Source organism: Acomys minous (genome assembly GCF_964271855.1).
Source record: "Acomys minous genome assembly, chromosome: 2".
Lineage (NCBI taxonomy): Eukaryota > Metazoa > Chordata > Mammalia > Rodentia > Muridae > Acomys > Acomys minous.
In genome coordinates, this window is record NC_140484.1 from 77,270,763 (window position 1) to 77,286,205 (window position 15,443).

General features: G+C 48.1%; 1 protein-coding gene across 2 annotated transcripts in view; it reads right to left on the reverse strand.

Moving 5' to 3' along the window:
• Positions 1–3,084: 3,084 nt before the first annotated feature.
• The window catches only part of SCNN1G (sodium channel epithelial 1 subunit gamma), a 32,091-nt gene continuing 19,732 nt past the window's right edge, over positions 3,085–15,443 (reverse strand). For both annotated transcript variants that reach the window (XM_084760236.1, XM_084760237.1), the window contains 7 exons: positions 10,761–10,859; positions 8,687–8,804; positions 7,848–7,926; positions 7,704–7,761; positions 7,469–7,530; positions 4,748–4,823; positions 3,085–4,394 (listed from right to left, as the gene is read on the reverse strand). In XM_084760236.1, coding sequence (XP_084616362.1) covers positions 4,014–4,394; positions 4,748–4,823; positions 7,469–7,530; positions 7,704–7,761; positions 7,848–7,926; positions 8,687–8,804; positions 10,761–10,859 — 873 coding nt within the window. In that variant the 3' untranslated portion in view covers positions 3,085–4,013. The remainder of the gene's footprint in view (positions 4,395–4,747; positions 4,824–7,468; positions 7,531–7,703; positions 7,762–7,847; positions 7,927–8,686; positions 8,805–10,760; positions 10,860–15,443) is intronic.

Sequence of the window (15,443 nt, forward strand, 5' to 3'; positions counted from 1 at the left end):
CACATGCCCTAAACGTGGACCAAAATAAGTTCTCACTTCTGGAATTAGCTTGTGAAGTCAGGTCTCCACGTGTTCTCTCTGCTCCTTTCACCTCTGGCTCTCCTGGTCATTTTGTTGGTTTGTCTTCAGCAACTCCTCCTTTTAGGCCTTTTTCTCCAGCACCAAACACTACGTGCTACACTCCTGGCCTTTGTCCACCTGCCCACCTAAAAATGCAAATTAGCCAGTTAGGGGTGAGACCCCGCCCCACATGAGACGAACATTCCGTGTTTGTCTTTCTGAGCCCAGATTACCACATTCAGTCTGATATTTTTCAGTTCCATCCATTTGCCTACAAATTTTATTTTTCCTTATGGCTGAGTAGAATTTTGTTGTACATATGTGCCACATGTCCATTACCCATTTATCCATTTTGGATCCTATCTCAAAAATTAGATGAAAAACAACCGAGGGACTCATTTGACCACCAAACTCTGGGCCTTCTGCACATGCAACACACACATACACACACACACACACACACACACACACACACACACACACACACACACACGTGCTTGCAATCAACAGCATTAAAGTGCTAAAGGCCACTTTCAACCAAACTGGGATTTGTTTTTTGCACAGTTGAAAACAACATGGTTTGTTTATTTTGTTAGTCAATACCATGCAATTTTTCAGGTTGCTAGGGCAAGGGAACACGGTACAAGATTTGGCAGTGTCTGTGTCTAGTCTTGATGGGTGAATCAACTGAATGAGTGGGGAACTTATAGAAAAGAAGGAAGGACAGTCATGGCAGGCATGGCAGTAAAGCCCTCCTCTGCTTAACATCCTCCCCTTAGATTGAGTCCAGAAACCTGGCCACAGTGATGGAGACACATCTAAGTGGGAAGAAGTGTCATGCGCCATGCTTGTCCCTTGGAACACGCTCCTGCAATATTCTGGGGTAGGGATGAAAAGAAGGCGAGCTTTGGGGTGGGGGAGTGGGGAGCCTTACATTGCCTTGCTCTTTATTCTGGAAACTTCCCACGCTGCAGCTGCTGCTTCTCTTCTTCTTCTTCTTCTTCTTCTTCTTCTTCTTCTTCTTCTTCTTCTTCTTCTTCTTCTTCTTCTTCTGACGCAGGAAGTGATCATCCCCCCACCTCGCCCACCATGTCTCATATACCCCAGTCTGGCCTTGAACTTACTATCTAGATGAGTGTGGCTAGGGCTATAATTATGTGTCTTCATTCCTGGCTTAAGCAGTACTAGGAATTGAACCCACCAATTCTTACATGCTAAGCAAATGCCCTACCAACTGAGCTATATTTTCAGTCTGGAAAAGTCTTTATTTAATCTCACTCTCTGGGATGCAGGTTCCCAGGGAGTCTCTGAATCACTAGGAGGGGTGGTCCCTCCCATTGTCTCCACGTTTGAAGGACCCCTGGAGATAAAGGCAGAAGACCAGTGATGGTCTCCTCAGGGGCAGATACTCCTGGGAGACGACGCTTCTGAGTGAAAGGCAGTTTGCAGGGTGGTTGATGGCTAAACCCACAGGCTCTACTACTATTGGCTGGGGCTCATGAATTACCAGCTGTGTGGTTAGAGGAGAAATCTCTGCGCCTCTCTTATTTGCAAGGATATCCAAGGGGCCAGCATTGCAAAAGTTGTTGTGTGTGAGGCACTGCACAGACTCCCTAGCAAATAATAGGAGCTGAAAAGAAATGCCAATCTTATTGCTCTTTAAAAAAAAAAGTTACATTTATTTGTTTGTTTTGTATGGGCAAGCATGCTGTGGTGAACATGTGGAGATCAGATGAAACTTGAGCGAGCTGTTTCTCTCCTTCCACGCGTGTATTCTAGAGATCCAACTCAGGTCATTGAGCTTGGTTGCAAGCTCCTCTACCCACTGAGCCACCTTGCCAGCCCAATTATTATTCTTGTAAGTTTCATACAATTAAATGCCAACACTGTGTTCAGTCCTAGCTCAATCTGGGTACAAAAAGGTAAGGCATTATTCCTGTCTTTGTACATTCACAATCTAATTGGAGACAAGAGTGGATGAAAACTTATACCAGGGGGTGAACAGTGTGCAATGTTTAAAAGCTTCAGTTTCTTGGGACAAGGGAAGGCTTGGCAGAGGTGGTGACATTTGTACCTTTCCTGGAAGGGTGAATGGAAATGGAGAAGAGGCAACAGGACAGGAGTCAAGCAGGCGTGGAGACGGCGGGAGCCAGGAGGTGCTCACACCCATCTGCTGGAGGACAATTAAGCCAGACGCTGTCGGGCTCACCTTTGACAACCCAGCAGCAACGTCATCCTTGTTGGAAGGGTTCCTGCTGGTGACATCATGCCAAGGCTGGCCAGTTCCACAAATCTGAGAGCACAGTCTCCGGCTCTCCTTTGAGTGGTGCCCAAGTGAGCATGTGCTGCAAGCTCCCTGTCAGCACTGGTTGTAGCCACCAGGAGCCTAGCCAGGCTGTGCCCTTGATGTTTCGATGCAACAGCCCGCTCCACCAGGGGAGTGCCGTGTCACCCGGAGTCATCACACTTCCTTCCTGTTAGCTGACCCCCAGAGAACTAGTGGAATCACCACATGGGGCAGAGGTGGGGACTATAGGTCCAGGCATGGGGTGAGGTGGAACCTGTGTCTTTGGCTCATGTAGGGTCCCATCGTGTCTCTTTCAGGAAGACCCTGGATTGTACCAGTCTCTGTCCCTGTGTGTCAGTTAGTCTCCAAACACAGGTATTTCTGATCTGTGCACAAGGACGTTCTTCTAGTCTAGATCCTTGGTGCTAAGCCTCCTCCTCTTTCCACCTTATGTAACAATCAGCTTCATCTTTAGTGCATGCAGGGGTTGCATTCAGGATAGGGAAATGAGGGTGTTCACGCCAGCAAATCAGGCTGCTTGGGTTCAAATCCCAGGTCTGCAACTTCCTGGCTATGTCATCTTGAGCAAATAACCTGCCTTAGTTTCTATACCTCCTAAATGGACTAACCCAGGAGTTGGCAAACTATTTCTGGAAAAGGCTAATGTTTTAATCACTCAACTGTGTTAACTCAGCTTTCCTAGCAGCCACAAGCAAGTATAAATAAACTGGCATGACTCTGTATCAATAAAATTTTATTTCTAGACACTAACATTTGAGTCTCATATAATTTTCACAAGTCACAAAATATTCTCTTTTTATATATGTATATATTAGCTATATAAAAATTATAAACACACATATACATACACACACACACACACACACACACACACACACACACACACACACACACACAAAATAGAGGATTGGGACTGTAGGCTTGTTTGCTAGGCCCTTGGGTGATTTATGTAGGTGCTGAACACAGCTCCCAGCTTATCACTCTTGAGTTGAGATTGTGGGAATACCATTTGGCAGAAGTCTCTAGCTATGTCCTATAACTGGCCCTTCTCCACTGCCCCACCCTGATCCCAGAGTGGGGACATCCTGCCACGCCCCTTGGCCTCTCTCTACTGTGCCCTCTTGAAACACTCTCCCAGGCTCTAGGCCAACTGTCTGAGGGCACAGAGGACACCTTGTCCCCGAGTCAAGGATTGAGGCCAGCAACCAACAGCTGGAATCCAAGGCTGGTGCTCATTTCTTCTGTCACGAACACCTGGCAAAGGCTGGCCAGCCTTGCTACCCAAGACCATGTGCTTAGGCTACAACCTAGGCCAGGGGCATTGTGGGTAAACTCCTGAGCTTGGAGCTCCGGGAGCACACTTCTCTCTCAGCATCCTGTGAAGAGCTCACTGTTGGCCCAGGCCATTACTATTGGATCTCCATCGCAGAAGTGCTGAGTCCAGATTGCAGAATGTGGCTCATCCTGAAAGTTCAGGAGTGTTGGGGAGTGCCCATCAGGTCCTTCTGCGAGTTTCCAAGGCCCTGTTCTGTTCACAGCAGGGATGTTAGTCATGCATCAAAAGCCCAGAGCCAGGATAGGAGGGCCCGGCTGTGTCAGGAAGAAAGTTTCCTCAGACCATGATTGTTTGTTCTCTAATCATGCCTCAGAACTCATTGGTCAACTGAGTGTCTGTGAGCTGGGAGGAAAAGGCACTGTCCAAGCGCAACGTGTTGTATCTGGGGGGCGGCGTGCCGGGCACTGTGACCTCTGGGGCTGGAGGCAGGCGCATAGCAGAGGTGAAAGTGGGCAGGTCATCGTCTGCATCCAGAGCTGGGTTATCCTGGCCCTGCTGGCTGGATCGAGTCTCAGGGGAGGGCGGTGCCCGCCTGCGGGCCCACCAATCTTTGGCTTTCTGCCACTGGTGGCGCGCAATAATAGAGAAGAAGTCAATGAAGAAGACTTCGATGATTTCGATGACACAGACGACCGAACAGCTCATCCACAGGCCTAGCTGTCCACCGAAGTTGGACAGAAGCATCTCAATCTGCAAGGAAGACCACACTATAACACCAAGAGGGACCTTCCCAGGCTGAGCGTGGTGGCGCATGCCAGCAGTCCAGCACTCGGGGAGCGAGGCAGAAGGATGATTGCCAGTTCAAGACCAGGCTGGGCTACCTAGTGAGACCCTATCTCAAAAAAGGAGGGGTGGAGGCTTCTCCCTATCAGCCTCAGCTACGGCCTGTCTCCTTTCACTCTGGGTTTTCTCTCTGAGGCCTGCCTAGCCTAGGGCATCCATCCTACACCAGGTCAGAACCCCCACAAGTTAACTGCTCCCCTAAACAAGGTAGGCAGGCATGCTGGTGGATCTGGGGCATGCTGGGCAAGCAAACTACTCACACTGTTGGCTGGACTCTCCATGATGGATCTTTGGTTCAGGTCTTTGTAGAAGATCAACAGCTTGGCCAGGTCAGTTCTGCAGAAATTCAACAGGTGGGGCTCAGGTGCGCGGGAGCACTTGGCTTCCTGCCAGATGGCTAGCTCCTCAGCATGGCTATCATTTCTCTCCTACCCAGACCCTTACTGTGGCCCGAGCCTCTGAACTCCCTCAGACTGATAGAACCTGGTCCCTAGCTCTCTTTCTATGCCTCAGAATGCTTTTCCAACTAGGGCCTTGTACTGGCTGGCTTTGTGTGTCAACTTGACACAAGCTAGAATCATCAGAGAGGGAGGAGCCTCAGCTGAGGAGATGCCTCCATGAGATCTGTAAGACATGTTCTTAATTAGTGATCAATGGGGGAGGGCCCAGCCCATGGTGGGTGGTGCCTTCCCTGGTGGTCCTGGATTATGTAAGAAAGCAGGCTGAGCCAGCCAGTAAGCAGGAACCTTTTACAGCCTCTGCCTCAGCTTCCGCCTCCAGGATCCTGCCCTCTTTGAGTTCCTGTCCTGACTTCTTTCACTGAACAGCAATGTGGAAGTGTAAGCCAAATAAACCCTTTCCTCCCCAGGTTGGTTTTTGGTTGTGGTGTTTTGTCAAAGCAATAGAAAGCCTAACTAAGACAGGTTTTCAGGACTTAAAACAAAACAAAACAATACAAAACAAAACACTGTTTCTTAGCCCATGGGGGGGGGGGAAGCCAGTTCACCAGGCACCTGAGCATTAGATTTTGACCTGGGTAATTGTTTGATTGCAAGCTCAGACTCATATAGGAGACTAGTAGGTGGGTGCAAGTGAGAAGTAGGCAGGCTAAGTTATAATAAGTGCACTGCACCTAGTATCTATTAGGCATTTCCAGTGCTGCCAAACACTGTTGGAAGACGCTTGAGTGAGTGAATGAAATTCTCACAATGTCTGAGGTAGGGGAGTTGTGGTTTAATCATCCCCCTACGATACCAATGTGGAGACTGAGACACAGACTGGGTTCATTCACCACATAACGAGCTAGTTCAAAGCCAGACCCACTTGGCTTCAAGGCCATGGCCTTAACCACCATTCTAAACTCTCTCCCGATAGAGCGATGGTGACCTGGGAGCTTCACGTTCATTCAACGTCTTCACTCTTATGCCACAGCCGCTTGGTGCGATGCAAGGATGGGAGCTACATGTTCGTAGGACACTTAGTCTCTCAGGAAAGATGGGAAATAAAGGCCTGCTTTTATGGAGCTAGGTTTGGCTAGGGGTCACTGCTCTGCAGCAGTTGATTGCAAATGCGCAGTCTCATTTTATTTGTTGTCGTTGTTGTTGTTGTTGTTTCTTTATTTGTTACATTTATCTGAGACAGTGTCTCAAGGTGTAGCCTAAGTTTGCTTTGAGCTCCCAACCCACCTGCCTTGGCTCCAAAGTTTTGGAGTTACTAATGGGTTAATTTTATCTTTATCTTTTCACTTCAAAACCTGGGGAGCGGGGTGCACAGAGAGCATGCTTGGTCACCTGGATACCCCTGTTTTTCCCCAAGAGCCCACACACCACCTGGCTCTTAATGAGAAGCTCTGGCTTGAAACCCATATTGGTTTTTAACCAGAGAAGACTCCAAGCTGAGACATGGTAATGGCCAGAGTGTGACTTTCCATGGCCTGAGTTGCAGAGGTGAAGCCAATGTCTCCATCTGCTGAAATTCCTGATCTCTGGCCTAGATACTTTTTGCTAAAAAGCATCTCAGAAATTATTTTTTTCTGAAAAAAAAATCCAAGAATGCTAAAAGGAGTATTTATGTAAGTCAGGACATACCAGCAGGTCACAAAGCAAGTTTAGTGGGCTCTGGTAGTACCTGTTACATAACTAAATGTAACTAGGCAAAGCTGGGCTTGGTAGGTAGGGACAAGAGGATTAGGAGCTCAAAGATCTTATCTCAAAAAAAAAAAAAGGGAAGAATAAAGATGAAGAAATGCCAGAATATATTGAAAGGCATATCCAAAATGTGTTCCAGTTAAGATAGTATAGGTACTAACCAATCAGATTCGTGTGTGGTGGCCCAATTAAGATGGAAACCCACCCTCTGTGTCTGTTGGTTCTGGGTATATGCTCAACCAAACATGAGGGGGCATTTTTGAGAGGAAAAATAATTACATCTAGACTGAACATGCACAGACTTGTTTCTCATCAGGTTCCCTGGACAATCCAATATGATAACTATTTCCATAGTATTTACATGACAATAATCTAGAGTCGACTTGAACGGATGAGAGGATGTGGCCGGGTCATATGCAAACATGTACCATTTCACATACAGGACTTGGGCACTCAGGGAGTTTGGTATTCATGGGGAGCCATGGACCAGATCCCCAGAGGGTACGGAAAGACAACCGTAAACAGTTGGTTTGGCCAGAGCATCAGGTATCATCTGAAAACCAGCCCACGTGCTTTGTACTTCACAAGGAAATACTGTTGCACCTTTTATTCTAGCTGTAGACTGGACCACAATGCAAAATGTATTTCATATGGCAGATCACGGTCAGACAAAAGTCTGAGCGGGGCCTGGTTCATGATAGGAGCTCAGCAAATATTTGTTGACTGAATGACTGACTGAGCGGAAAGGAGAGAGCTTGGCAATGAGGAAGCAAGCGAAGGGCGCAGAGCCTGTGGCGGACAGAGGCAGAGGGAACTGGGCGGAGGTAAACTTACTTGTTGAGCTTTTTGCTTATTTGCTGGCGCTGGTCCCAGGTAAGAACATTCAACAACCATTTCTGTGATGGAGAAAGAAAGAGTGGGGCTAAGGCTCCCTACGACTGCCCTCTTCCTGAGCCACACCCTCTTCCTCTGGCCTTGGCAGTATAGGTCTACCCACCTGAGTACATTCTACTGTGCCCCCCCCCCCATGGTGTAGAATAGATGAGGATGGGGTGGGGATAGAGCTTACCTCGGAGGCCTCAGATGGCCACTGTGCCAAGCTGGTGGTCAGTGTCCATTCCTTAAAGCTTAGGGGAGAAGGGCATAGAGTGAACACAAGCTGCTGGCCTGGCACAGCCAGCCCTGCCTGCCTCAACCCTCCAAGTCTACTCACCTGCAGGCTTGCTTGCACACTGACTGGCAGCCTAGCTCTTCCTGGACAAAGGCCTGGTACAGCTGGTAGTAGCAATACACTGGAGGGCAGGGTAGAAGGTAGTATAAATTTTGGGGGCACAGCACGCTTCCTAGGGTCACCAGTGGAGCCCCCACCATCTCATACTAGTTATTTATTTCTGTGCCTTTTACAAATGCTGGATTTGGGGGGAGCGTTGGGGAACTAATGCTGGTTTGTGATGTCAGAAAAAATGGTATCATTTCCTGGCTAAAGATATGAGTTGAAATCCAGGTGTTGTGGTACCTGCCTTTAAATCTTAGCACTCAGGAAGCAGAGGCAGGTGGATCTGTGATTTCGAGGCCAGCCCAGTCTACAAAGTGAGTTCCAGTATAGCCAGGGCTATACAGAGCCTGTCTCCAAAACAAAACAAAAATCAAAACAAACAAACAAACAAAACCAAAAAGCCCACCATGAGTTGGGGTAGGGATTAGGCAGCCCTTGGATCCAGTTCTGTGACTTCCTGCCGGGTGCCCTCAGGGAAGTGACTTAATCTTTCTGAACCTTGGTTCTCTGTTCTGTGAAAGAGTGCTGTCAACAGTGTCAACTGTGCCTTTTAGAGTTGACTATGTGGGCAAGCTATTAGCACAGGCTAGCATGTAGCATTTAGCCCACAATAGAAAAGTGCAATCCAAGCCAGGCTTGGTGATAGAAAGGGCCTTTACCACCTTTCTAGGAAAAAAGCAATAAGGACAGGGACTCAAGAGCATCACAGGAAAGCCCATTGTGGACCAAGCTGATTTCCTTCTGGGCTGTGCACAGCTGGAGGTGGCATCACTCACTCCAGTTGGGGTGTTGCTGGTAGTTGCAGTAATTGGCTGCTGGAGGCAGAGGCTGGCTGTACTGGGCACAGCCACATTTTTCCACCATCTTCGTCTGGAAGCATGAATAAAGGCAGATCTGAAAGAGAATACCCAGGAATGTTCTTACCGTCCTTGCAGGGCTCGCTGCCCGCACATCTTTCATTCCAAAGCCTTTTCTTACCATATCACATACACATAAAATTAAAGGGAAAAAAAAGTTAAAGAAAAAAATTTTTTTAAGACTGAGTTTTTTTTTTTCAGGAAGCCCAGCATGGAATCCTCCAGCCTCTATGAGAACTGAGCCGAGAGGTGATGCTCACAGGGAGGACTGTTAATGTGGGAGGGTCTGCTGACAAGAACCTGTGCTACAATTGAAGTGAGTTTATAAGAAAGATGCCCTGGGTAATGCTTACTTGTAAGTTACTGAGGACGAATATTTTAATAGATCCATGTATTTCATGCTCACCACAATCTCGTGGAGTAATAACCGTACTTAACTCAAAATGGAAAAAAGACAACAGAGATTTGAGTAATCTGCCTGGGGGTACACAGAAGATAGATGTCAAAACTGATATCTGGGCCAGGTGTGGTGGGGAATACCTATAAACTCTCAGAAAACAGGCAGGAGCATAGGCACTTGGAGGGCCAGCCTGAGCCACACAGTAAGTTTAAGGCCATCTTGGGCTACAAAATAAGACTGTCTCAAAAAACAATAGCAACCCCCCAAAACCCTCAAGACACTGAGATTTAAATCTGAATAGCTTGGCTCTGAAGCTGCTGTCCTATCCTAGAAGCTTCCTGGGTACTGTGGTCACAGTCCTGAGAGCTCTAGCGTGGAGGACGTAGAACTGAGTATTGCACTGTTAGTGCTGTGTGGATTAGCAGCTGCTCCGATTTCCCCGTCCACCTCGCTGTCAGCTCTCACTGATAGAAAATGGCATGGAACCATATTTGCCATAAGCCATGTTAGCTGACTGTGAGCTTCAAGGGCCCCACCTGTCTCTCCCTCCCACCTTACCGTGGCTAGGATTACAGGCACATGCCTGCCTTCTCATGTGGGTTCTGAGAATCTGAACTCCTGTCCCCGTGCTTCTGAGGCATGCGTTTTATTGTCTGAGCCATCTTTCTAGCCCTTCCCCCTTCCCTGCTTCGGCCTTTTTATTCATCAGGCAACATGATATCTGTGGGCTTCTCTAGCATCCTAACAGGAGGCCAATTCAGAGTTCCAGCCTGTGAGAGTAGCTGTAATAGTTGCATCCCTCACTGCACGTCAGAGTTGAAAACTGCAATGCCTATAAAGCTCATGATGTCATATGCCATGGGGACAGATCTGTGGATGTCAGCCAGTGTATAGCTTGCTTAACACAGTGGCTCCTCCTGAGGTTTGTCCTGCTGGGATGTAGGCTACCAGATCCCAGATCACCTCCTCCTCGTCCTCTTCTTCCTCCTTGTCCTCCTCTTCCTCCTCCTCCCCCTCCTTGCCCTCCTCCTCCTCCGTCTCCTCATCCTTGTCCTCCTCATCGGCCTCTATCTCTTCATCATCTTCTTTTTTCTTCCAAGAGAAGCTATGAATATGGACTTTCTTGTGCCATTTCCTGATTTTCAATGCCATTCTGATTAGAGCAATCAGTGCACAGCCTGGAGAAGCCCAGGAGCTGCCAATTAGCTCACTTGACCCAGCACAACCCTGAGACTGCTGAGGGCACACAACTTGCCCAAGTCATGGGCACAAATGTATCTGGAAGCCCAACCTTTGACCCCTCAGGCAGAGTCTCCTGCTGAAGGTTTTCCTCCTGTCCATCCTTTGCCAAGGCCAATTTAGCAAGTGGACCTGTCCGACTTGTACATTGTGTTCCACACAAACCTCAGTAAATCAATTAAGCTCTGGTTACAGAGGACTGAAGAAGACTGGAACCAGCTGGCATTGTTTGTACTTGAGGTCTTTGGACCAACCCCAGACATCCTCACCCGAGTTCCTGGTCCCAGGGCATACCCCAGTCTGGATGCGAATCCAGGCCACAACTCAGAGATGAGGGCCCCTGCCATGCCATACCTGGAGGGAGTAGGCGGCATTGTAGATGTTTGTGATGGGCACGTCACTGCCGTCCTCTGTGCACTGGCTGTAAGGTTCACTCAGCTTGAAGGATTCTGTCTGCAATTAAAACAGAACACAGTCATCTATGCCTTCCTGGGGCCCTAGATAGGAGAGTCACCCTGAAGCTAAGCAATCAGCTTTAGTTGCTCACCTAAGTTTATCAATTACCTAGTAGGTGTCTGGTGCCATTGTAGACACTGAGAAAACTTGAAAGGTGCCCTGCTCTCATTGAGCATATATTCTGGAAGGATCTACAGGCAGATGGCCAATAAGACCGCTTGCCTCAAGCTTAGCCATCAGTGAAATGGGGCTGGGGAGATGGCTCAGTGGGTGAAGTGTTTGGCACATATGTGTGAAGACCTGAGTTGAGAATCCACATAGATCTGGTCACAGTAGACCCCATGCCTGTAATCCTAGCTCCCTGAATGGTAAGTGGAAAGCAGACAGAAGCCTCCCGGGAAGCTTGTGTTCCAGCTAGCTCAGGATATGACAAATCCCTGAGGTTCCCTTTGATCTCTACATATGTCCTGTAGCATGTACATCAGCCTACGTGTGTGTGCATGCATGCATACGTGAGCACGTATTCGAGTGCACACACACACACACACACACACACACACACACACACACACACACACACACTCTTTTTAAGATGAGATGAGGTTGGATAATGCTCAAGGCTGCTGGGTAGAAGGACTCAGGAGAATGAGGTGAGGCAGACATTCAGTCTTTCAGACTGACTAGGAAAGCACCTTGTAGAGAGAAAGACCAAAATTAAGAGCAAAATTCAGATACTTTAATGATAAGGCATGGTGAGCCTGAGCACTAATATCTCATGTGCCTTACCTTTCCAGGCTTCAGGGAAACTGTAAGACGCACTACTCAACAAGATAAAGAAGGCCGAGGGCCTGCACAGGAGCCTGCACAGATGAAATAACTTCCCACTTGACTGCTACCAAAGAACCCCTTCCGAGTGGCATGGACCCTCTCTGGGACCTTAACTTGCTTTCCTTTTGCAAGGTACGTCAGGACATTCTCTTTCTCTGCTCTGTGCCTTGACCAATTCTTTTACGGTCTAGAATGGTTAGTTTTAAACATCAACTTGCCACAACTTAACATCACCAGGGAAGAGACTCTCAACCAAGCAATTGTCTCTATCAGGTGGGTGTGTGGGTATAGTGTGGGGAGGTGGAGTTCTGATTACTGCCTGACGTGGGAAGAATTACCCTGAATGTAGGTGGTACCGTTGCCCAGTTTGGGCCCCTGGACAGCATAAGAGCAGAGAGGGACAGCTGAGTAGCAAGCAGGCAGCACGGGCGTGTCCTTTTTCCTCTGCTCTTGACTGGATGTGATGTGACTAGTGTCCAGGTCTTTTGAACTAATAGACTATAACCTGGAGTTATAAGCCAAATGAGCCTTTTCTTCCGCTGTTTCTGCTCAGAGTGGTTTTTTTGTTTTGTTGTTGTTGTTGTTGTTTTGTTTTCACAGCAACGGAATAAGACTAGGACCAGGACCATGTTACCGGCTTTCCCTACTTGGCTTCACAAGGCACCTTTGTTATGTTGATACAATATAAAAAAAACATAAAAAAGGAGCTGGCCTCGTGGAGAGCTGGGGGCCAAGTGCCAGGCAGAAGAAGGAGCAGCGAAGATTGAGGGAGGAGGGGCCATCGTGCCTGGAACAAGGTAAAAGAGAGAAACCTCTGGGGCTAGGAATGTAACTCGGTGGTAGAGCTCTCATCATCTAGCCTGTGTGAATTCAATTCCCAGCACAGGAGTCAAGGAGAGAGCGCCTGGAAACAAACGGAGGAGTTAAGGCAAACCTGCGCCTGCGCCTGCGCAGAAACCTGGATCCGCTCTCTGAGTGGTAACGAGCTGTTTATCTGTTTATCTGTTTATCTGCTGGGGCTGGCAGAGGAATGGGACTGAGGACAGGCTGGGGCAACTGGGAGGTTAGAAAGAAGTGTGGAAACTGTGACGCGCCTGAGGCTCCTCTCCCTGCAGCTGGTGGTCTGTTTCCTTGCCTTCTGGTTCCGGAGGTTGACTCTCTTAGAAGAGTCAGGGAGAATAAGGGGAGGGTATTGCCACTCAAAGTTCAAAGTCCTTATCCTCCCGCGGACAGCGGTTCACCAAGTCTGTCTCTAGTTTAATTGCCTCAAAGCAAATAAACAATCCAGATACAAAAAAAAAAGAAAAAAGAAAAAAAAGAAAAAAAGAAAAAGAAAAAGAAAGAAAGAAAGAAAGAAAGAAAGAAAACAAAACAAAACAAACAAAAAATCAAATCAACAACAACAACAACAAAATAAGGATGGGGGAGGAAGAACATTTCTTTCTTTTCTTTTTTCTTTTTTCTTTTTCTTTTTCTTTCTTTTTTTTGTTCTTTCTTTCTTTCTTTCTTTTTTTTTGCCTTGTTTTGTTTTGTTTTGTTTTTTGAGACAGGGTCTCTCTGTGTAGCCATGGCTGGCCTGGACTTACTTTGTAGACCAGGCTGGCCTCAAACTCCCTCTGCCTCCCAAGTGCTGGGATTAAAGGCGGGTGCCACCACCACGACCACCCCCCCCCCCCCAGCTGGGAGAACATTTCTTAAGGGGAACATTGCAGGCAGCCTGGAGCGAGGGGCTGCCGTGGGCTGGCATGTGAGAAAGCCTGTGTGCACCCATGCACCCGCCCCCGTTGCTGTTGGAGTACAGCGCTGAAGAGGCACAGGGTGGCTTATTTCTAAAAGGAAAAATGATAACTGGGCCAAACAAAGACCGGGAGGCCAGGCACAGATAGAAGCAGACCAGAGGCATGCCGCCTCGGCTGCCTCTGCCTCTGTGTTTGTTTTGCTATTCATAGGCTGCCCCATTAGTCTCCCTCAATTAGCTGCGAGTTTCTGAAGGGCAATTGGCTGTGCTCACTCTGAAACTCTGCCACAACAGAAGCAAGCGAAGGGGAAAGTGGCTGCTTCACCCCATGGATGGACGGACAGACAGACAGACAGACACAACTTTGTTCTGCACTCTGTTCTTTCCACTAATATACTGATAACAAACGAGCTCATTCCCAGTCAGTACAGAGCCAATGAGCTTACAGCTGAACGGCAAATCCATTGAGAGATGCTAGCGTCTGCCATGGCTGAGCTGGAGAAGAAGACACAGAGAATCCAAGTGGTAGCTTTCCCCCAAGGACACCTCTAATCCTTGTCACCCTCTGGCCTGTTTTAAGCGTCAAGCTCACTGGAATCTTGGGGCCCAAATGCTGGCTGGCATGTTTACAGACCAGTCTGGCACAGGCTTTTCTTGCCTGCTGCAGCAAAAACCCCATCTGGAATCCAGTGTCTGTGTGCCTAGGTGAGCTCAGTGAAGTCAGCAAAGGAGGCTGGGACTGTGGAGACCCACGAGTCCTCAGTAAGCAAAGAAGACCATAGATGGTCTTTATTGGCTTATTCTCGCAGGAGCCCTGGGTGGTTCGGAGCTTTCTCCTCAGTCATTTCTGAGGAGGGAGATGTCTTTCCCCCAGAGAGTCGGTTGAAAGAACTTGGTCAGAACACTTTCCAGACCTGCGTTCCACACCCCGACTTCAGATTCATACTGACTGGTCCTGAGATCCTACTCTGTGCTGAAAGTCAAGCTCCTGGCTTCACCCAGGTAAAGATCTCTGACGAGAACTCAGGTTGGATGAGGTGGAGCTGTGTTTCCCGCTGCCTGTGGCAAAACTGTGAACACCTACATCCTGTCTTGGGGTTGAACAGCAAGCAAACTGGTCTCCCTGCTCACCCAGAGCAATTCTGCAATCTGTTTCCATTGTGTACATCTCAGGAATAAAAGACTTTCCCCATTGCAGAAGAGGCTCCCCGATTCCACCTAGTCCCAGAGGATGTGTCTGAGATGGTACCCCAGACTGCTCACACAAGCAGAATCCAGGACCCAGCCCCGGCGGTGACCATCATACCTAAGGACACACTGAGGCCATAGAATTCTGACCCCTTATAAGGGGCCCCTTCAGCAGCAACCACATTATGGCCCATGGCCAATCGTCCCTAAACAGGCTGCAGTGGCAGGCTCATCAACTATACAATAGGGGGTTGGTGGGATTGGAATAAGTCTGAATTCAGATCCCAACTGTTCTACCTCAGATTGAATTACCTGACTTCCCTAAGCTTAGTTTTTTGTTTTTGCTTTTGTTTTTGTTTTCTGAGAACAATTTACGGTATGCTCACAGTAACCTCTTACCTGCACAATGTTGTTAACTTTGATGGTCAATCTGACAGTATTTAGAATCATCTAGAAAACACATGTCTGGGCATGTCTGTGAGGACAGTTCCAGAAATCTTTGACTGAGGAGGAAAGATCATCCTGAATATGGCCACACCATTCACTAGCTTCGTGCACAGGCTGCCAGGTAGGGAGTACAGCAAGCCTGCCCTGCTGTGGTAGTGTGTGACATCACCATGGGCTCCAAATTCTCAACTAGAGAAATGGGGATTGTAAATAGCAGACTCCTGCCTTCCTGTCCCCACCCACCACTTCTTTTTTTGTCTTAGTTTGGAGACAAGGTCTCACAATGCAGGCCAGGAATGCCTAAAACCTGTAATCCTCCTGCTTTGGCCCCTTGAGTGCTGGAATTGTAGAAGTATTGTGGCTTCCCTAGCTCTCGGAAC